The 22,230-nt window shown below is 50.9% G+C and overlaps 1 protein-coding gene across 5 annotated transcripts in view; it reads left to right on the top strand.

Annotated features, from left to right (window-relative positions):
* Pik3cd (phosphatidylinositol-4,5-bisphosphate 3-kinase catalytic subunit delta) overlaps positions 1 to 22,230 on the top strand; it is a 42,951-nt gene that overhangs the window by 13,074 nt on the left and 7,647 nt on the right. For 2 of the 5 annotated variants that reach the window (XM_075946231.1, XM_075946228.1), the window contains exons 1-9: positions 3,045 to 3,204; positions 4,902 to 5,020; positions 16,070 to 16,242; positions 18,894 to 19,122; positions 19,210 to 19,439; positions 20,015 to 20,194; positions 20,481 to 20,630; positions 20,896 to 20,985; positions 21,947 to 22,168. In XM_075946231.1, coding sequence (XP_075802346.1) covers positions 16,102 to 16,242; positions 18,894 to 19,122; positions 19,210 to 19,439; positions 20,015 to 20,194; positions 20,481 to 20,630; positions 20,896 to 20,985; positions 21,947 to 22,168 — 1,242 coding nt within the window. In that variant the 5' untranslated portion in view covers positions 3,045 to 3,204; positions 4,902 to 5,020; positions 16,070 to 16,101. Of the gene's footprint in view, positions 1 to 3,044; positions 3,205 to 4,901; positions 5,021 to 12,448; positions 12,539 to 16,069; positions 16,243 to 18,893; positions 19,123 to 19,209; positions 19,440 to 20,014; positions 20,195 to 20,480; positions 20,631 to 20,895; positions 20,986 to 21,946; positions 22,169 to 22,230 lie in introns of those variants that run through there. The other 3 variants (XM_075946230.1, XM_075946227.1, XM_075946229.1) reach the window with 2 other exon arrangements.

Below are 22,230 nucleotides of genomic sequence, written 5' to 3'. Positions count from 1 at the left end.
GGGAACCGCTTTGTGTTCTTTCTCCTTCTACTTTTACAAGGGTTCTGGGGCAAACCAGGTTGTCAGGCCTGCATGGCTAAAATCTCTACCCATTGGGCCATTTCTCTGGACTTCCCAATGTTTCAATGATTTCTATCTCTTTTCCATATTTGCCAGTACAGTTCTGGCATATTTTTAAGATACAGACATGTCACCATTTTGTGGATTTTGCCATTTCAAAGAAATCCTGTTTCTTCTACCTGGACTCCAAGAGAAATTAGTACCTGACTGTTCACTTTGTACCCCAAGCTGGGCACTGGGGTTCATTGTTAATGGGGACCTGTCTTTGAGTCTAGAATTCACTCAATCCTATGCTATCATAAAAAAGTGAAATTGGGGGGAAGGGTAGCACCATGCATGGCTCCCGTGGGGCGAGGGGAGCCCCCACACATGGAGAAGTGGGTAGATGACCTTGGAGTTTTTCTGCTTTGAAAAATCTCGTTGGTGGCTGACACTCATTAACTGTGGGACTTGCTAACCTGTGAGAGTTCTCTCTCCTCTGCACCCAGGCTGCTGTCTGAATTCCTCCCCTCTCCATCTCCTTGTTCAAGAGAGAGCCATGACTTTTTTTGGACTCTGGGGTCTGTGTAGCCTAGGAGACCCAGGCTTCACTGAGCCTTGGAGAATTTAGGTGGGCTCAGGATCTCCAGGTTGCTCACCGAGGATGGCTCTACTCCCAGACTCACTTACAAGCCTAGAGGGCTCCAAGGGGCAGGACCCTGGGGCGGTCCCCATACTATCCTCAGGCTGACCACCCAGTGGCCCTGGTTCCCTCTGCAGCAGAGATCAGCTTGTGAGCGACACTTGCTCCTTGCGTCCTTGGGGAAAACATTACATTAATAGTACCTGGGGAGATATCTTGCTTTTATCTTGTTGTTTTGAGACAGGGTCTCATTCTATAGCCCTGACTGACCTGGAACTCCCTTTATAGACTCGGCTGGTCTTGAACTCTCAGAGATCTGCCTGCCTCTGCCTCCTGAGTGCTAGGATTAAAGCACAATCATGCCCAGCTAGTGGTGTTGTCTTTAAGACATCTAGACATGGAAGCTAAGATGTATGGGACATCCAGAAATGGTGCTGGGAATGAATTACATCCTGCCATCTCTAGCTCTCCTCCTTGGGTGTTCCTGCACCAAGGCCTAGGCAGGGATGCTGGGGCCGTGGGAAGCTTCTGGCCTGGGCTTTTTAAGTCTTGCCTGGGGACCTCCCACATCCTGGCCATCTCAGCAGCCTAGTCCTCCCATGCTGGGCTCCGCAGTCCCTGGGAACTTCTGGCCCAACTTTTGGCTTTTAATTCTTCACAAACTCAGGGACCTTTCTAGGACTCTGTTTGTTTCTTTGAAACAGGGTTTTCCTAGGTAGCCTTGGCTGTCTTGGAACTTAGACCAGGTTGGCCTTGAACTCACAGAGATCCACCTGCCTCTGCCTCCAGAGTATTGGGATTAAAGGTGTGTGCCACCACTGCCCAGCCATTCCTAGGACTCACAGTGACAACCGGTGATGAGCCTGGCCTCATCTGGGGCAGTTGTGGGCCTGGAACCCCTTTCTCCTCTGAGCTCCACTTTCCACAAAGGATGAAGTCTCAGAACATAAGAAGACAGGGTAAAACAAGAAGTTCATGGGTCTAGTGCAAAACCAAACAGGTTCCATGCTACTTCTGCTGTGTGAACTGGGCCTGTAGCTGCTGAGGAAACTGAGGCTGGAGAGTTCAAGCCAGTCTGGGTGATTTAGTGAATCTGTCTCAAAACTTGGGAGGCAGTGAAAGCAGATTTTTGTGAGTTCGAGGTTAGCCTAATGAGTCCCAGGGCAGCCGGGGCTACACAGTGAGACATAAGGAATGATACTACTGCTGGCTCAGCACACCCACGGCTCTAAATGCAAAATCCCTGCACTAAAAGCACAACAGAAAGGCTGTGAGGATGGTGTGTGCACGGGAGGGTACCCTGGGTTTCCTCATTTACTGTCCCAGGGAGAACAGTAGACCTACCATATAGGTTCCTAGAAGGAACCCCAGCCCTAGGACGGCGTAGCTGTTGTAAGGAACTCAGATGTGGAGCGGAAGTCTTGGATAAATCACTTGTTTCTAATTCCATGTGTTGTGGGATTTCGCACTGACAGACACAACCAGAGTCCAGACTCACGGAATCCTGGGGGCCCAGCAACTCCAGGGCTGACACAGGTCTGAATGTTCTGCCCTTCCCGGGGATGCCCTCAGAACCAAGGGGGCAGAGTCCTGGTGGTTGGGGGGTTTTGTGGTGGTTGTTTTGTTTTGCCAACTTGACATAACCCAGAGTTATCTGGGTAGAGGGACATCAATTGAGAAAACACCTCCTACATAGTAGGTAAGGGGAGGGAGGTATTTTCTTGACTAATGGTTGATGGGGCCCAGCTCACTGGGGGCAGTGCCACACTTGGGTAGGTGGTTCCCAGTGATCCTTAGAAAGCAGGTTGAACAAGACATAGGGAGTAAGCCTATAAGTAGCATTCCTCCATGGCTTCTGCTTCAGTTCCTGCTTCGGTTTCTCTCAGTAGACTGTGACTAGGGATATGTAAGCCAAATAAACCCTTTCCTCCCCAAGTTGTTTTTGTCACGCTGTTTTATCACAGCAATAGAAAACAAACTAAGACAGAAAGAGGCTGGGTGGATCTCACTTTATAAACAGCGCCGTCTATCCGTTAATTGTAAAAGACCCTAGCTAGGATTGCCTATGCTTGCCATCCGGGATCACTCTGTTGTTCTGGGGCTCTGTGATGGGGAGATGGGGAGAACCCTGAAGACCCCTGCTTTAGCCCCTTACCTCCTGCAAGAGTAGCCAAGGAGTCTCCACTTCACCGCACCCGGTGGCTATTTCTCCTCCCCAGACCTGGGGTATTAATGCTTGCTAACTGCACAGTGGCACAACGGGCTCTGGTCCCGCCCCATCTCCGGGATGTTCCGCCTCCGACCGCGCCCCGCCCCGCCCGTCGCCCTCTCCAGCTCGTTGTTCAGCCCCGCCCCGGGCCGCGCCCCTCCGCTGAAGCCCGGCTCGCTCGTTCTCCGCCACCCCTGCGGGCTGCACACGGGCCAGGAGGCTGGCGCCCTCCGGTCACTCCGGGACCCTCCCGCCGTATCCCCTGGGCAACTGTCTCCAGGGAGACGGAGCCCGCCCCTGCCACCGACACCGGGTACGAAACCCACCTATGCGGGCATCTGTGGGGTCCCTGTACTTCCCCCACCACCACTGGCCAGATGCTCTGCCCCGCCCAGCACTGGGCTTTGTTGGCCTGGGTTTGGGTGGGCAGGGTAAGAGGTCATCAGGAGTCCAGGGTGGAGGGGCTTAGGAGAGGCAGGAGCGTGGAGGCAACAGCACCCCACTGGAGAGGCCGACCCATACAGCGCCTGCCTAGGATTCCCTGGTCTGTGTGTGTGTGTGGTGGTGGTGGGGAGAGTGCTGAGTTGCGCCTTTTTGTGACTCTCTGAGGATGGAATCCTGGGTGTGTCTTCAGTCGCCCTTGACGGGACAAGCCGGACCCTTAGCCGGCTTGGGATCCCAGGACAAGGACGCGCTTGCTTAGGGCGAGCAGAGCTGTTTACTTCTCAGGAACCAAAGCAGTTCGGTGCACGCTCCCCCGTCCCCCCTCCCCCTGTCCCCGATTCCCAGCCCAGCAGTCAGCAAGCTTGGTCCCTCCCTAACTTTGCCCTTGAAACAAGAGGGGCTGACAGAAGTCATACCCAGACCTGGAGGTCCTGTCCTCCTTCCACCGTGGGACTTAACTCATTCCTAGGAACCCCCAGTGCATTTTTTCCTGGCTCCTTATCTCCCGTCCGGAATTCCTGAGGATGCAATCCTCTGAGCTCCGTCATGCTTTCTGCTTTGTCTTGCCCGTTTTTCAAAGCGCCTTCTTTCCACACTTACTTCAGGTTTCCTTGGGTCTGTCTTACTACTGTTTGCTATTTTCGGGGGTCAGCATGTAAGCTATTTCTTCTTCTAGTCTTTGGCTAAAGCCTCGGGTGGCTCTGCTCAGAGTTTCTTGGAAAGCCCAGTGGTCCTCCCTGGATGCTGAACTGGGGTATCCACACCCACCTGCCCAGGCTCACAGCAGCGTTGCTGAGCACGGGTTGTGTTGGCACGCTAGAGGACTTCAGCTCGGACCCTGGGAAATGTGTGTCTATAGAGCACACTGTTTCTAGTGGACTTCTGAGGGCTTTGCTTTTGTCTTATGGAGAAGCCAGTAGTTTCTGAGTTTGTTTTGTGCCACTCTGCCTAATGGGATGGAGGCTCAGGGAGCCCCGCTGCACAGATGCTCGGGACCAGGGCGTAAGTTATCCCCCTCTTAGGGACCAGGTTCTTAGTAGGAGTGCTCCCCTCTTCTCACAGCCCCCCTTTTTAGCCTCTAGCCCAACAGGGATAACTTTTCCTTTAGACCTGACTTTGAAAACAGATCCTCATGGGGGGTCAAGGTCTAAAGTTCAGAAACCTACTTTTTTTTCAGCCATGAGATGAAATTCAAACTCAAACATGGCTCAGATCTATTAACTTTGCTTTCAAAAACAAAAACAAACCAACAAACAGCTCTGAAAGACAGGGGAGTTACCTGTGTGTACACTCCTGCTTCAGGCCTGGAAATGATTCTGTGCCACCGAAGGGAGCTGGGGTGGCATTGACCCAGGTAGTGAGCAAGAAAGACCCAGCCAAGTGAGATTGGCTTAGGAGACGGGAAACCGAGATGGAATGGCTCCCTGCAGTGCTGGGGACTTTTGCATGTTAGCCAAGCACTCTGGCTGAGCCGTGTCCACTGCCCTGAGATATATCCCCTACCAGAATGTACTGGTTTCGGAAATTCTGTGTTTTAAATGTTCTTCATCCTCTCATTCTTTTCAGACATATGAGGAGCTGAGCAGCCAGTAAAAGTGGGATGAAGTTCACTGATGGCAAAGCACTTTTAATCTCCCAGGCAGAAGGGCCTTGGCTGGTCGTCCTTACTGGCCTGTCCCGGAAAGGTAAGTTGGGGGAAGGGAGTGGTTTATAGAGTATGGAAGAGATACTGTTACAGATAAGAATGTTGAAGAAAACTTGACCCTCTCTGACTTGTCCCTAAGACAAGCATTCTCAAAGGAAGAGAAGTGGGGGAGAGGGGGGACAGACAGACGACGGATGGACGGACTGACGGATAGACTGGGAGTGTAGCTGGGTAACAGGATCAAGTAGGGGCTTCTGTGTCTACAGAGTCTTGGGTGGTCACAAGATCAAGGAAGGATTCTCTTTCGAGTTGACTTGGAAGAAGAACGTTGCATGTTTGAATGCTTGGTCCCCAGTGTGTGGACCGGTTGGGGAAGGATTAGGAGATGTGGCCTCGCTGGAGGAATGTGTCACTGGGAGCAGGGGTGGAGTTTCAGGCCATTCCCAGTGTCTCTGCCTCATGGTTGTGCTTGAAGACGAGTGCCCCCCACTTCTCCAGCAGTGTGCCTGCTGCCGTGCTCCCCACCAGCATGGTCACGGACCCCCTGAAACCGTCAGCTCCAAATAAGCTCTCCTGTAACTCGCCTTGGTTGTGGTGTCTTGCCGCATCGCCAGAAGAGTAACTAAGACATCCCCATCCAGTCAATAGGCAGCTGGGTGTGGGTACTGAGCTCAGTGATGGGGAAGTCTGGGGATTCCTTGTAGTCTCTTTGGGTACATGATTAGTCTTTGTGCGCAGAGAACATTCTGGCTGATCCACTGCTGTCCTTTAGATCAGGCGGGGCCAGTGTCATTGAAGCTTCCCCCAGCCTCTACCTCATCATCTCTAGGTATTTTCCGTGTTGTTTGTGAAACCTCTTTGTTGGTTGTAGAGCTCTTTCAAAATTAAAATATTAAGCAAAATTTTGAAGTTGGAAGTAAGCAGAAACAAAACTTAGTTTCCAAAATGCCTTGGTAGTGTGTGTACAGAGGGAGGTCAGAGGATAATTTTTCATTTTATTAATTATATATAAAGTATTCTACCTGCATGTCTGCCTGCAAATCAGAAGAGGACATTAGATCTCATTCTAGATGGTTCTGAGCCACCATGTGGTTGCTGGGAAATGAACTCAGGACCTCTGGAAGAACAGTCAGTGCTCTTAACCTCTGAGCCATTTCTCCAACCCCCTTTATTTTATCTTTATGTGGGTTGAGAGGAGTGAACTCAGGCGACTAACCTTGTACAGCAAATACCTTTATCCTTCATCTCCATGGCTCAGGAAATACCTTTGGTAATAATTTTAGTGGTACACACCTTTAACCCTAGTACTTGGGAGGCAGAGGCAGGTGGATCTCTGTAAGTTCGAGGCCAGCCTGGTCTACAGAGTGAGTTCCAGGACAGCAATGGCTACACAGAGAAACCTTGTCTCAAAAAAACAAAAATAACAAAAAAAATTATTTTTACTTTATGCGTATGACTGTTCTGTTGTAAATAGGAGTGGCAGGGCTGCGTCCCCAGCACCCCGGCCGCCTGGCTAGCTTATACCCCGAAATAATTACACGGACACTGTATTCTTTTAATCACTGCTTGGCCCATTTCTATCTAGCCTCTTCTAGGCTAATTCTTGCACCTGGACTAGCCCATTTCTAATAAGGTGTGTAGCATCCCAAGGTGCACTTACCGGGAAGATTCTAGCCTACGTCCATCCTGGATTGGAGCTTCATTGCGTGTGCCTCAAAGAGCAGAGCTATCGTATCTTCCCGGGAGAGGGGAGCATGGTGTCTCTCTGAGGCGTCTGCCCCCGAGAGGAGAGCTGTTGAGTCTGAGCTCACTTCCTCTTCCTCCCAGCATTCTGTTCTGTTTACTCCTCCCACCTATGTTTTAACCTATGAGGCCAAGCAGTTTCTTTATTACTTAACCAATGACCTTCCTCTATCATTTCCCCTTTTTCTGTTTAAACAAAAAAAAAAGGAATGATCCAAAATGTAACGGCGTAAACGAATGCAGACAGATCGTAAAATTATATATACAGCTTTAATGGAGAAATAGATTTACAGAACCACTGTTCCCGCGGAGACCAGGAAAGCAGAAGCAGTGGCTGGAAGCACGCCAAATTTATAGGCAATCATTAGCCCGAGGCAAACACGCCCCCTTAGGGGTGGGACTTATCCCTACATGACTGTTTGCCTGCATGTATGTATGTGCACCATGTGCTTGCAGTGGACCTGGGGGGCAGAAGAGGGCGCTGGATTTCCTGAATCTAGAGTTACACATCTTCTGGGAACCATGCGGCCATCACAGTATGAACTCTTACAGCGGTTGTGGTTACCCACAGGAATGAGGCTGTCTAGTCAGGCGTGGCTGGAGGAGAGGCTTAGGGGCTCTACCTATCACTGTGAACTATTTGCTACTGGTAGATCCAGGGGAAGGGGGAGTCGTTGCCTCCAGCTGTGTGTTCACTAGAGACTACCAGGTTCCAATGAGTAGTATTGTCCTAGTTAAATTAAATGGAGCAGAAAACAAAACCAAAGGTCGTGAGTCAGGGAAAAGGGCTGGCAGGGAGGAAGGGAGTTGATAGAAATTGGTGGGAGATTAGAAAAAAAAAGTTGGGGCTGGAGAGATGGTTCAGTGGTTAAGAGCACTGACTGTTCTTCCAGAGGTCCTGGGTTCAATTCCTAGCAACCTCATGGGGGCTCACAATCATCTGTAATGAGATCTAATTCCCTCTGCTGGTGTGCATGAAGACAGGTCACTCAAATACATAAATATATATATATATATATATATATATATATATATATATATATATATATATATATGTTGAATGACCCAGGCTCTTGACACAGGATGATGGAAACATGGCTGCATGGCTTTTACCGAGTGGCCAGGCAGGGTCTTACAAATCCTCTCTCTGGTCTCGCAAGGCCACGACCATCACATCCTGACACTAATCGCTGGTTCGTGAAGCCCTCTGCACAGGGAACCCTATCAGTGTTCAAGTGGGGTTAGTGACTTGCGGTGGTGTGGCTCTGAGAAGTCACACTCAGCATCATGTTTCAGTGGTGTGTCCCTCACTGATGGCCCCCTTCTGGAACACTGTGGATGCTTTCAGAAGTAAGGCACGGCTAGCAGAAACAGGTCACTCGGAATGAGAGTAGGACCTGCCCCAGGTTTTGCTGTGCTCTTTGTTTCTTGGTCTGCCATGATGTGGACAGCCTCTGCCACAGGCTCCTGCAGTCATGAACTAGCGGCTCCACCGTGCCTACCGAGCAGTGATGGACTGAGACCCCCTAGAACTGTGAGCCAACATAAGTTGTCTTCTTAAGTCATATCTGCAAGGTATTAGTAGCTGGCACAGAGCTCTTACATGTAACCTGGCAGCCCTGGATGGTCCTACGCAGCTAAGTCCTTAGCAGGGACCCAGACAGTCGGAAAAAGGAAACCAGATGGTACCACACGGTTGTTTTAAAATAAGAGGCAAAATGAGATTGTGGATTAAACTAAGGTAGCCGGGCTGCTGTGATGTAGCTCAGTTGGCAGAGTACCTGACCAGGATGGGATGCACAAAAACCTCCTTTAGTCCACAGACAGCATAAACGAGGTGTGGTGGGCGCGTTTGTCAGCCCAGCACTTGGGAGGCAGGGGGGTGGTCAGAAGTTCAAGGTCATTCTTGGCTACAGAGTGAGTTCTAGGCTACCTTGTGAGTCTGTCTCAAACAAACAAACTCTTATGACATCAGAAATGATGATTTTTTTTTTTTTGGTTTTTCGAGACAGGGTTTCTCTGTGGCTTTGGAGCCTGTCCTGGAATTAGCTCTGTAGACCAGGTCCGCCTGCCTCTGCCTCCCGAGTGCTGGGATTAAAGGCGTGCGCCACCATCGCCCGGTTTGATGATTGATTTAAAAAAAAAAAAGATTATTACTTTTATCTTATTTTGAGATGGGGCTCTCTATGTGATCTAAGCTGGCCTCAAACTTAAGACATTCACCTACCATTGTCTCCCAAGTGATAGGATTAAAGGTGTGAGCCACTGCAGCCAGCTTTATTATTACTGTGTGTGTGTGTGTGTGTGTGTGTGTATTTGTGTATTTGAGGGGGTGAGTGTGTATACATGAGTGTAATGTCCTTGGATCCAGGTCAGAGACTTCAGGTTACCTGTAGTTGGAGTTACAGGTGGTTGTGAGCCCCCCAGTGTGAGTTCTGGGAACCAAACTCTGGTCCCCTGGAAGAGCAGCAAGTACTCTTAACCACTGAGCCATGAATTGTGTTTTTTTTTTTCAAAGAAGTTCTCACTATATAGCTTTGGCTGGTCTATGTATACCAACTGGCCACAAACTTGGGACAATCCTCCTGCCTCTGCTTCCTGAGCGCTATAATTACAGCCATGCATCTCTGTGCCTAAGTTTTGTTCATTTTAGAGATAGGGTCTCACTAAATAGCCAGGCTTGCCTTAAACTCATGACACTCCTATTTTCTGCCTCTTTGGTGCTAGTACTATAGGTGTATGCCATTGTGTCTGGTTCACTTAAGACAGTTTTTAAATGTAACTTTTCAAAAAAGGTCTTTTTTTATGTCTTTTTGAGGAATTGATGGAAGAAATCTGCTACTAATGTAAGAAAAAACCAAAGACTGTGAGCCAGGTTTCTTATCTGTATTTCAGTACTTGGGAGGCTGAGACTAGAGGTCAACCTGGGCTGAAAAGCAAGAGAAACCCTGAAAGCGGATGGCAACATTGTGCAACTGTGTCTATTTCTCATTTGGCTTGGCTGCCCAGCGGCTTTCAGTGTTTCCAATGCTGTCTTTGAGTCTTGGGAATGCCTGGAAAACGCCGCTCTTCTGTTGAGTTTTGTTTTCTGTTACTATAACTAAATACCCGTGCTGGATACTTACACAGAAAATATGTTTTTTAGTCTATAGTCCTGGGGGCTGACAGGGGAAGGTCCAGTCCCTCAATTGTTGGTTCAGCCTCCAAACCTCGTGCTGAAGACTTTGCAGCAGGAACAAGATCTGAAGGGAGAGATCTGAGCATCACTCTGGATACCAGAGCAAGGGGCAGGGCTAAGCTCTCCTCTCGTGGCCATTTCCCTGAGGATCTCGGACTGTCCCCTGCTTGTTCCTATCATGTCCCTAACCGCCTAGTCCCTGTTTCACCCATCATTCTGGCTCCTCACACACTGGAGCCCTCCCTTTAATGTGCCTCCCCCAGGGATCATTCCACCCACCCCTCCTTCCACTGGACACCTCCCTCCAAGTTCCTCTTTGTTCCAGTCCAGCTCCTTGGCTCTAGGAAATCATCCTGTTCATTCTATTTCTTTTGGATTTACTGTCTCCTCCTTCCATTAGGCTAAAATTTCCCTGAGAGCCTGGGTGATGCCTATAGCTGCCTGCTGGACACTTAGTGTAAATGAGCCAACGAGGGTGACTCTTCACAGTGCCTTCCTGAGGCCTCCAAGGATGGATGTTTTGGGATCTTTGGGCTTTCCTTGGCATCTACGGCAGGATAACTGTCTCAGGAATGTTCCTTCTTAGAGAGTGTCCTTGAAGACTTGCTGTGAGGTGACCCTTTGGGTGAGAGTCCACACTTTTGGGCTCTGCCCCTATATGCCCACCTGTGCTGGTTTTCCTATAGGTTGATCGTGGCTGAGAAATGGGCACTGTGATTGAAGGGCTCCCTGAGGTTGAGGGGCTCCTGCAAATGGGCCCCTTGCCAGCGCTGCTGGGTCCAGCATCCACCACAGGTCACTGTTCCCCTACCACACAAGTCTTTGCTTGGTGCCTTCTCTATGCATGGTTGAGGCGGATGCCAGTGTTGATACTTAGCTTATGCATAGTCACATTCTAGAAGATTCTGTGGCTCAGACTCTTAGGTTAATTAAACTGTCGTTTTGACTCTGAAATCCAGGCTTTGGACAGATGGCTTATCTGTGGGCTCAGAAGATGAGTGTTCTGTCTCTCCTAGACATGTAGGGACGGCTCCCAGGGGAGCCTTTACACTCTTGTTCCAGGGTGACTCTGAATTCCCTTTGCACCAGCGCTGAAAGAGCATGACATTGCTTTCCCAGGGTCCCTGCCTCTGGGAGAAAAATGGTTATCACATAGAGAAGCAGGAGCAAGTTCCCTTCTTTGCCTTGTTGCCTGTCCCCAGTGTGGCCTGCCATAATGACTCATGTGTTCCTGTAGAAATCCATTCCCCAGGATTTATGACTACAGGACCCCAAAGATTGTCTTTATGACAAAACTGGGGAAAATCAGCCATATTTGCCATGGACCCTGGTAAGACATGGAGTTTACTAGTCTGGAGATTCGGACCCCTGAGAGTCCCAGGAGAGGTTCAGAAAAACTGCAGACAGCTGAGTTCTAGGACAGCCAAGGCTGTTATGCAGAAAAACCCTGTCTTGAATCTCCCCCCAAAAGGCAAAGAACTCCCCAAGAGCCCCAAGTTTGGACCAAGACTCCAGCTAGCAGGGCTCCCAGCCCAGGGCATTCCCTGCTCCCAGGCCTCTCCGGCGTGTCCTAGGGCCCCTGAAGCATTCCTGGGTTGCCAACAGTAGCCCAGGTATATCTGCTAAAGTCTTTGGAGAAAATTCCCCCTAGGTCTATACATGTGTCCACACGCATGTTCACATGTACACAGATGTGTGTGGAAGTCAGAAGACAATTTCGGGTGTTGTTCCCTAGGAAGGCTTCCACCAACAGCTTCGCCATGTAGACTTCACCAGCTGACCAGTGAGTTCCAGATCTCACATCTTACTGTCTCCTCTTCCTGTCCTACGTTGCCAGCTCTGGTATTACAAGTTTTTGCTGTGCCCAGCTTTTTTTTTTTTTTTGTAGGGGTCTGGGGAGGCCTCAGGTTCTCAGGTTTGCAAGGCAAATGCATTATTGGCTGAGCCTCTCCGCAGACCCCATCTCTGTTGGACCTTGAAGACTCAGAGGCCAGATCCTATATGTCCATCTCTCGGGCTAGAGAAAACAGATTGGGGACATCAAGAAAAGTTGGTAGGAGACTCAAACATCTACCACAGTGTTGTCCCACAGCTGATTCTGTGGTTCATGTGGCCCGAGTTGGAGAGGTTGAAGGAACTGAGCCAGGCCCTGTGCAGCTTTCCCAGACACTTCTTGAATGACTTATGTGTGGACAGAGAAGCCAGGGCGAATGTCTGAGGTTTGGGTGTTGCTCGTGCTGTCTTGCAGTGACACTCCCCCAGTGACTGGTGACCGCCGCTGACCCTTTGCCTGATCTGTTTCGCCTGCCCTCCTGGCTCATCACGGGATGGTAGCACAGGGGCCAGAAATTCTCTGTAGGAGGCAGCCGGAGTGCAAGGCAGGAGCTTTCTAAACAGGAAGGAGTGAAAGGGGAAGGTATCATTGCACTCATGGGAAAAGACACTTTCTGGGGGAGGCACCAGAGAAACCAACTGATGCGCCTCGGGGTGGTCCAGTGAGTAAGAGCGAGAGCACTGTGCGAGCCGACAGCTCGAGTCCGGCTCCCTGGACGCCATGTGAAAAACTGCACGCAGCCGGGCGGTGGTGGTGCACGCCTTTAATCCCAGCACTCGGGAGGCAGAGGCAAGGGGATCTCGGTGAGTTTGGGACCGGCCTGGTCTACAGAGCGAGTTCCAGGACAGCCAGGACTATTACACCGAGAAACATTGTCTCGAAACAAAACAAAACAAAACAAGTCACGTGCAGTGGAAACTGTGGATAGATGGGAAGGAAAAACAGAACGGGCTGGGAGCTCCGTGGCCAGATAAGCAAGAGGCCAAGTAAATAAAGAAGCAAATGTCGTTCACTGTTTTAAAGACAGACTTTCCCTGTGTCTACCTGGCTGGCCTAGAACTCGCTATGTAGACCAGGCTGGCTTTGACTGCTCCTTAGAGATGCCTTCTGGATAATTAAAAATAAAAGAAAAATCAAATCCAATTCAAATGCTGTAAATTAAAATAAAACCCCTGAAAGGAATAGAACTGGCTGCTTGTGTGGCTGAATACAGGGGCTCAAAGGTGTCCTGGGCTGGGGTGGGGACAGAGAGCTGGCTCAGTGCTTAAGAGTAAGTAGTGTATCACAGCAGGCCAGGTTCAGTTTCCAGCACCCGCTTCGGATGGTTCACAGCCGCCTGTAGCTCCCGGTCTAGGAAATCAGGGAACTCTGCCTTCTAAGGCATTGGCACTCATATGTTCATATCGGCCACAGCCATCACACATACCCATACTTTAAAAATGAGAGAGAGAGAGGGGGGGGGGGAGCCGTCAGTTCCCTCCCCGCAGTTCCAGAAACAGGGAATGATGGTGCATGTCTCCAGACCCTGGCCTCTGGAGATAGAGATGGAGGACAGATCTCCATGGGAGGACAAGCCTGGGTCATGAGAATGTCTCTTCTTTTGAGACAGTGTCGCCTGTGTCTTGCACATGTGTGTATTTGTTTTCATTCCCAGCATCTATTGCTCAGCTTTCTGTTCTTGAGAGTCACTGTCCTTGTTGTATCTGGAGGTTCTTCATTCATCCTCATTGTCACCTTGTCAACTGGTAGGCGACAGCTCGCATTCTGCCACGGATCTGTACTGATAAGTGTCCTGAGACTGTACAATGACACTTTAGACTCTCTTATGTGTGTCTTTGGTAATGCCTGCACTCGAGTTCTGTTGGTGTATGCCTGGGCGTAGACAGGTGCGTCCCGCTTGAGTGGAGCCTGACAGTTTGCCTCAATGACTGTACTAGTGTGCGTTCTTGGGGTAGTTCTAAAGTCCCTGCACCTGCTTCTCTTTTCTGTCGCATCCTAATGGAAAGGGAAGGTTCTAGACTCCCAGTGAATCTCATTGGGCAGAAAGCTGAGCAATCTCTATCTACCGAGTCCTGAGTGTAGAGGCATGCCCCATCCTTCCCCTTTCTCCTATCTCAGTGACGGGCCACCCACAGCATGGGGTTTTCCCCATGGTCGAATGAGGTTGTTTATAGCTTAATTCTCTGCCACCGGCTGGGTCAGTGCATCTGACAAGATAAAGTGTTTGCGTTCCTTAGACCCAGACCTTTACATAAGGTCCTCAGATATGCACTCAGCTGTGTTCAGGTGACCAAAAGCACCCCGATTTCCCAAGCTTGGAAAGAATGCTTAGCATTATAGATGGAACCTGCCTTCCAGATTCCTAACTTCACCCCCTCCCCTGTTTTAAATAAAGAAGGAAGACTTTGGCCTCAGAAAGAGGAACCCCAAGTAGGACGTGGTGGTTTCACACGCAGAGGAAGTGGCTACCAGCGGCAGCGGGGGTGGCACAGGAGGCAGGCTGATGCTGGAAGCTGCTTACTGCTGTCCAGTGAGTTAGGCCCAGCCTCGGTGCCACCATCTAAAGGAGAGCTCTCATAAACCAAACATAGCATTAACCCCAGAAGAAAGTGATCCTGTGGTAGGCATAGAAATGTTCCAGGTTTTTTTTTTTAATTGGGCTGCAGTTCATGGCCTCAAGCATGCTAAGCATGTGTTCTTTCCTTCAGCCACACGTGACTCCCAAGTCAGAAGTCTTTGTTTATTTTGAGGTAGGGTCTCCTGTAGTCCAGGCTGGCCTTGAACTTGCAATGTATTAGTTGAACTCTTGCTCTTCCTGCCTCTGTCTGCCAAGTGCTAGGATTACAGATGTGCACAGCCAAACCCAGGCTGTCCATGTGCTGCTGGGAATTGAACATGGGCTTTATGGACGCTAGGCAGGTACTCTGCCAGCTGAACCCGAACCACACCCTCAGCCTAGAAGCTCTTTTTTTTTTCTTTTTTAAGAATAAAAATTGGAGCCGGGTGGTGGTGGCGCACACCTTTAATCCCAGCACTTGCGAGGCAGAGGTAGGTGGCTCTCCATGAGTTCAAGGCCAGCCTGGGATACAGAGCAAGTTCCGGGACAACTAGGGCTGTTACAAAGAGAAACCCTGTCTCGAAAAACCAAAAAGAAGAATAAAAGTTGGCTGGGGACACGAGTGCATTCCTTTAATCCCGGGACTTGGGAGACAGAGGCAGAGGCAAAGGCAGACAGATCTCTGTGAGTTTGAAGCCAACGTGGTCTATACAGTGAGACCCTGTCTCAAAAAACAAAACAATAAAAAATATAAAGAACATAAAATGTTGAGCAAAATTGATTGTATAAACATTAGTCCTTCTGCTTACTGCTCAGCCGGAAACTGGAGATGGATCACATCCCCCACCCCAACCCCGGGCTGTGGCGGGGGGGGGGGGGCACAAAGAGCGTGAAAACCCGAGGGTGGTGAGGAGTTGCTGTGAGAAGATGTTTTCTTGATCTGACGTGGCTGTTGCATCCATGAACTCACAGAGGCAGCAGGTTACTTGAATAAGACCTGCACAAGACTGGGCCTGCCAGCATCCCGTGGTGCTGGGCAGCCAGAGGCCAGGCCGTGAGACTCACTAGCCTGGAAGTTTAAACTCCTAGGAAGTGCTCGTGGATACACACTTGGAATAAGTGTATAGGTTGTGGTGACCTAGAACCGGAGAAAGCTGGTGGCGGTGGGGACGGATTTGGTGACTTGGAGTGTGGGTGGCACACACATACCCTGTGTCCGTCCTGTGATCTGTAGTGTTTTGTTATTACTGTGGTACTGTGGCGGGAGCAGGGGATGATGGAGGGAGGGGTTGGCATGACCAAGCAGGCTTTGAACTTACTATATAGCTGAGGCTGGCCTTGGCCTCCTCCTGATCAGCCCCCGTTCATCCCACGTGTCGGAACTGTGAGCGAGTGCCACTGTGCCTGGCGAGTCAAAGCTGTTTTCAAGCTGATTGGTTTCTGGCTAGAAGTTTCTAAGAACTGCAGACTTTAGTCTTCAATTCTTAGATATCAGGCCATTCTTCCTGTCTCTCTCTGGGTCATCTGTTGGTCATAATGCAAGTTCACCTGCAACGAGAGGTACCAGATCCCAGAGGGTGGCCTAAGGGGATGGCACAAAACCACCTAGGCAGTATCGGACCTCGTGTGTGTGTGTGTGTGTGTGTGTGTGTGTGTGTGTGTGTGTGAGGCTTTGTGTCTTTGTGTATCCCCCTGTGGCCCAGAAGATCTGGCCAATCCCAATTGTCTTTGTCCAGCACAGCAGAGCCATCTCATTGTGTCTCTGCCTTTCCCTCAGGAGAACGGGCCTCGGAGCAGTAAGGCAACATAATGCCCCCTGGGGTGGACTGCCCCATGGAGTTCTGGACCAAAGAGGAGAGTCAGAACGTGGCTGTTGACTTCCTGCTGCCCACAGGGGTCTACCTGAACTTTGCGGTGCCCCGAAATGCCAACCTCAGCTCCATCAAACAGGTACAACCTCCATCTTAAGGCCAGTTCTCACACCCTGACACTCAAACATAAAATCCCTGGGTATCCACTGTGCACGTGTGTGCCAGCCAGAGGATAGCCTGGGCTATCATTTCTTAGGGTCTGTATACCTTATTTTTGTTTCCTTTTGGTTTTTTCTTACAGGATCTTATTGGAGTAGGCTAGGCCAGCTGGCCAGCAAGTCAAAAGGATCCGCTTTTCTCAGTCTCTTGAGCATTGGGTTTATAGAAGATGCGGTCATACCCAGCTGTCTGTTTTATTCTGCTTTAAGATTTACTTATTCTGCTGGGTGGTAGTGTTGCATGCCTTTAATCCCAGCCCTCAGGAGGCAGAGGCAGGCGGATCTCTGTGAATTCGAGGCCAGCCTAGTCTATGGAACAAGTTCCAGGTCAGCCTGGGCTGTTACGCAGAGAAACCCTGTCTTGAAAATCAGAAAAAAAGCAAGATTTAATTATTCTTATTTTGTGTGTTTGGGTATCCCTCGTGTGTGTGCCTGGTGCCCATGAGGAGCCAGAACTGGAGTTAGAGATGTTTGTGAGCCACCATGTGGATGTTGGGACTTGAACTCTGGAAGAGCAGCCAGTGTCCTAACTGCTGAGTCATCTCTCCAGTAAGCCCACTCTCTCTGCTTGTGGGTTCTGAGGGATCGGCTAGGCCAGCACTTTGCCAACTGAGCTCTCGCCCTCAGCCCTTAGATGTGAGTTCTACCAGATAGAATTTCTAAGAATTGTTTAAAAACCTGTGGTTAAACTCCACTTATCATTCCAAAGTCAGCTTCCCCTTTGAGAGCATGCGTTTCCTTTCACTAGATTACTAGATGGCAAGCCAGTTTCGAGGCCGTCGCTGGCTGGGTTCGCATGCCACACATGACTGTGTGGTCAGTTTTGGAACGACTCTCTGTACCGTGCTTAGAGCTGTCGGCACGACAGTAAACGCTGTTGTTAGAAAGGGGCTTGGGTTTTGCTGGATCCTTTTCTGGCTGATCTACTGAATCAAAGCCTTACATCTGAATGGCATTTGGTAGTTGCTGTCTGTGACTTTGAAACGGCCTGTGTGACCCACTAAGTATGGCATTTACTGGGCTAGGTTTTGAGCTACCAAAGGTTGATACCTCGCCTGTTTTGGTTTTTAGACAGGGTTTCTCTGTGTAACAGAACCCTGGCTGTCCTGGAGCTTGCGCTATAGACCAGGTTGGTCTCGAACTCACAGAGATCCGACTGACTGCCTCTGCCTCTGCCTCCTGATTGCTGGGATTAAAGGCATGCGCTACCATGCCCAGATCTTACCTGGGAATTTTAAGTCATAAATAGGAAGCAGGAAAACCATCTGTAGAGTAGGAAGCGTCTCTGCGGTCCCCTGTTTTCCTGAGAGATTTGCTTTAATATTGATTCTCCCCCACTATGAAAACAATAGAGACACATTAAAATTTAGGAAAATAAGAAAAAGGATATCAGGGATGTAGTTCAGTTGGTTACAGGGCTTACCTAAAATGCACATTGCCCCGGGTTCAATTCCCATCACATTGTAAACCAGGTGCGTTCATACATGCCTGTAATCCCAGCACTGGGAGACTGGCGGTTCAGAAGTTCTGGGTTACCCCCAGCCACACAGTGAGTTCAAAGACATTCTGGCCTCCTGTCTCAACAAAGAAAAGGCAGGCTGGCTGGCTGGCTGGTGAGATAAGGCTCAGCAGGTAAGGGTGCTGGCTTCTCACTAGTTCCTGGTTTTGTTTTTTCTTTATTAAAATGTTTACATTTTTGTTGTGTCTCCATCTTGCATGCGTGTGGGTGGATGTATGTCTGCCTTGTGTGGGAAGATCAGAGAACAGCTTGCAGGACTCTGCCATCTCCTTCTATCACGTGTGTTCTGGGGATCAAGCTTGTGTTGTCAGGCTTGGTGACAGAGCATCTACCTGCTGTGCCATCTTGCCAGCCCCCAACTCATTTTGTACTGTGCTCTGAGTCTTGGGACAATTCTGATGATGAACTTTTGTATCTTTCTCTCTTTATTTAAAAAGTTTTTTGAATATGTATGTGTACCATGTGTGTGCTTAGTGCCCGCACAGGCAAGTACATGGTTGTTGGGTTTCCCGGAACTGGAGTTACAGGGGGTTGTGAGCTGCCATGTGAGTGCTGGGAACTGAACCCAGGTCCTCTGCAGGAGCAGCAAGTGCTCTTAACCTTGGAGCCCACCCCTCCAGCCCCTTGTATCCTGTTTTTTGTTGTTTTTTTCTGAATGGACTTTGTGACACCTTGATGTTGACTACAAACTTTATATAAATGCTCTCCAGTTTGACAGTTCATGCCTGTGACCCCAGCACTTGGGAAGCAGAGGCAGAGGACTGAGTTTGATGAGTAGCCAGGTCTACAGAGTGAGTGATCATAGTGATGTCCATAGCAATCACCGTGTTCAAAAGTCACACCTGGTTGTCCCTCTGGGTGGTCAAAGCTCATCCACGAGCCCCAGCCCCCAGTCTCAGCAAACCCTGACGCCCAGCACAGAGGACAGAGACAGGAAGTTTATTAGCATGTGGCCAGTCCGCAGGGGTGTGAACTTTTGTCGTCTTGGGGTCTCCCTCTGCCCTCTGTGGGTGTCTTGTAGGGGCTGGCTGTGACCCCCTCTCTCTCTCCCAGGTGCTGTGGCGAAATGCGCAGTATGAGCCGTTCTTCCACATGCTCAGTGACCCTGAGGCTTACGTGTTCACCTGCGTGAACCAGACAGCAGAGCAGCAGGAGCTGGAGGATGAGCAGCGCAGGCTGTGTGACATCCAGCCCTTCCTGCCCGTGCTGCGCCTGGTGGCACGAGAGGGCGACCGCGTGAAGAAGCTCATCAACTCCCAGATTAGCCTCCTCATCGGCAAAGGTATTTTTGCTGGGGGTAGGAGCTGCCCAGGCTGAGCCCACGTGGCCTGGCGTTGTGCTGACCTCCCCCCCCCCCGTACCCCCAAAGGTCTCCATGAGTTTGATTCCTTGAGGGACCCAGAAGTGAACGACTTCCGCACTAAGATGCGCCAGTTCTGCGAAGAGGTCGCTGCTCGCCGCCAACAACTGGGCTGGGAGGACTGGCTGCAGTATAGCTTCCCCCTGCAGCTGGAACCCTCGGCAAGGAGTTGGCGGGCTGGCATCCTCCGCGTCACCAGCAGAGCCCTGCTGGTCAATGTGAAGTTTGAGGGCAGTGAGGTGAGCTGTGCCTTCAAAACCCCAGGGATGCAGGCCTGAGCTCTTCATCCAACCTGCTGTGCCCATGAGGGACCTCTCTATTGTGAAATTCTCCAGCATTTCCATTCCTTCTCCCAGTAGCATGAGACGGCATTCACCAGATTCCCCATGCCTGCCAAAGGGCTTAGCTGGTTGTCTAGCCAGGAAATTTGGGGTTATTTTATTTTGCTTTGTTTTACGGGTATGAATGTTTGCCTCGTGTATATAAGTGCATGCGTGTCTAGTGACTACAGGGGTCAGAAGACAGCATCAGAGTCCCCTGCAGTTAGAGATGGTTGTGAGCCGCCATGTGGGTGCTGGGAATGCTGGGAACCAAACCCAGGTCTTCTGCAAGACCAACAAATGCTCATCAAGAACTGTCACATACCAAGCAGATGTGACAATGCAGAGTGTAGTGTTAGCCCACCCCACCCCCACCAGTGTTTCCTGGGATGCCTTGATCAGCGGACACCTAGGCTGTCTGACAGGCAGCCCCGCCTCTGCCCCAGAAGCCCCCAGGCCTGCAGAGCAGAAGGCTGACATCCTTCTCCCCACAGGAGAGCTTCACCTTCCAGGTGTCTACCAAGGACATGCCCCTGGCACTGATGGCCTGTGCCCTCCGGAAGAAGGCCACAGTGTTCCGGCAGCTTCTGGTGGAGCAGCCTGAAGACTATACCCTTCAGGTGAACGGGAGGCATGAATACCTCTATGGCAGCTACCCGCTCTGCCAGTTTCAGGTGAGCCCTCCCTGCCACCTGCGTGTGGCCCTGGGAGCATCAAGGGACTTGGATTTAGCCTCTCTCGAGTCTGAGGCAGACCTTTTTAGTTACCATGAGAGCATCCCCTTGCTGAACTGGTCCTCTGTAAGCACGAGGAGGGACCCCATCTTTACGGGAACCAACGTGAGGCCCCTCCTGAAGTTTGGGATAGGTAGTATCAGCTTGGCGAGTTCTTGGTAGCCAGTTGTCCAGGAAAGGAGTGGGGGACCACCCATCATCACCTCACCCTGCACCTCCATCCCAGTACATCTGCAGCTGCCTGCACAGCGGACTGACTCCCCACCTGACCATGGTCCACAAATCCTCCATCCTCGCCATGCGGGATGAGCAGAGCAACCCTGCCCCCCAAGTCCAGAAACCACGCACCAAACCTCCCCCAATCCCTGCTAAGAAGGTGAGACAATGTCCTTCCTTCCCTGCATCCCCCAGTCAGCTGGGAGGCACACCAGGAGGGCCTGGGTTCAGGGGCTCTTGGTGGGTGACCCGTGTCCGGTTGGAATCTGTGTGAACCGCAGGGCAGCCTCCATTGTCCTCTTGTGGATCTTAGGGGTATTGGGGGCCCTGGTGCGTTTGCACAACAGGCTTTCTGATAAAAGACAGACGGCGTTGGGGACAGGTGTCTGGGCCTTGCCCCCAACCCTGCCTCCCTTCTTCCCCAGCCCTCCTCTGTGTCCTTGTGGTCCCTGGAGCAGCCTTTCTGCATTGAGTTGATCGAGGGCAGCAAAGTGAATGCGGATGAGCGGATGAAGGTAGGGGCTCCTGGGCCAGGTGAGGGAGTCACTGTTTGCTATACAAACAAGGTGGCTGTGGCCAGGACGGGTGGCGGCGGAAGAAGAGTGGGAAGATGTCACACGAAAGCCACCTGACCACATTACCCAGCGTCCCTGACTGGAGTGGTTGTGATCAGCTTCAAAACAGGAAGAGGGGAGTGGGGTGAGCCAGCCAGCCGGAGACTGATTCGTGGAAACCAGGCAGGGCCCATTTCTGTGTATTTGACTTCGGTGGAGGTTGTGGGGATGAAAGCGGTGTCTGGGGAGGTGTGAGGAGCAAGGAAGAGTGGCTGCATCTGGTCAGGGTACGCCTGCAGCATGGACGGGTAGCTACCTCATCCCCTGGGGTCTGAGCTCCCTTTGGGCTGTGAAGATAGTGTAGGGGCTCTGTGCTCTTTGGTTTTTAAAAAGCACATCCACAAGCCTCACATCCTCTTTTCTCGCCGCTTCCGTCCAGGTGGAGGGATTATTATTCCATCTGTGGAATGGGAAGCCCACAGAGTCTGGGTTTCCTTCCCAGCACCGTAGTTTTACCAGCTTGGAGGGCTCGGTGCCTGTGCCTGGGATGATCAGCTGGTGGCACTCCTGGATAGGAGCCCATACGGTTCAAAAAGGCAGGCAGGCTGAGGATATTAGAGCCAGTGAGCCCTGGAATTACCATCTCCTGTTGAAGAAGCTGAGGCCTGAAGTAGGAAGGAACATGCCTTGAGTATCAGTGCATAGTCTATGTGGCCTCACATGCCCCATGACTTCTTGTCCTGCTTGGCCAGTGGCTTTCTCTCTGAGGGACAGCCCCCTCCCCATGAGGAAGTAAATTCAGACCTACTTAAGAGTGAGGACATTTGAGGAGGACATTGGTGGGAGAAGCTGGCGAGGGAAGGGATGGCCCAGGGTCCCCCTGATTCACTTGTTCTGTTTCTGGTACCCACCCTACCCCCAGCTGGTTGTACAGGCTGGGCTCTTCCATGGCAACGAGATGCTCTGCAAGACGGTGTCCAGCTCAGAGGTGAATGTGTGCTCAGAGCCCGTGTGGAAGCAGCGCCTGGAGTTCGACATCAACGTCTGTGACCTGCCGCGCATGGCTCGGCTCTGCTTCGCGCTCTATGCTGTAGTGGAGAAGGCGAAAAAGGCGCGCTCTACAAAGAAGAAGTCCAAGAAGGCGGTGGGTAGCGCTGGCTGGGAGGAATCTGGACCTCCCTACAGTGCCCCTCAGGCAGAGGCAGA

The sequence above is a fragment of the Microtus pennsylvanicus genome, chromosome 13 (genome assembly GCF_037038515.1).
Source record: "Microtus pennsylvanicus isolate mMicPen1 chromosome 13, mMicPen1.hap1, whole genome shotgun sequence".
NCBI lineage: Eukaryota > Metazoa > Chordata > Mammalia > Rodentia > Cricetidae > Microtus > Microtus pennsylvanicus.
The sequence above is the reverse complement of the archived record's forward strand: the minus strand, read 5'-3'. Positions and strand labels throughout refer to the sequence as shown.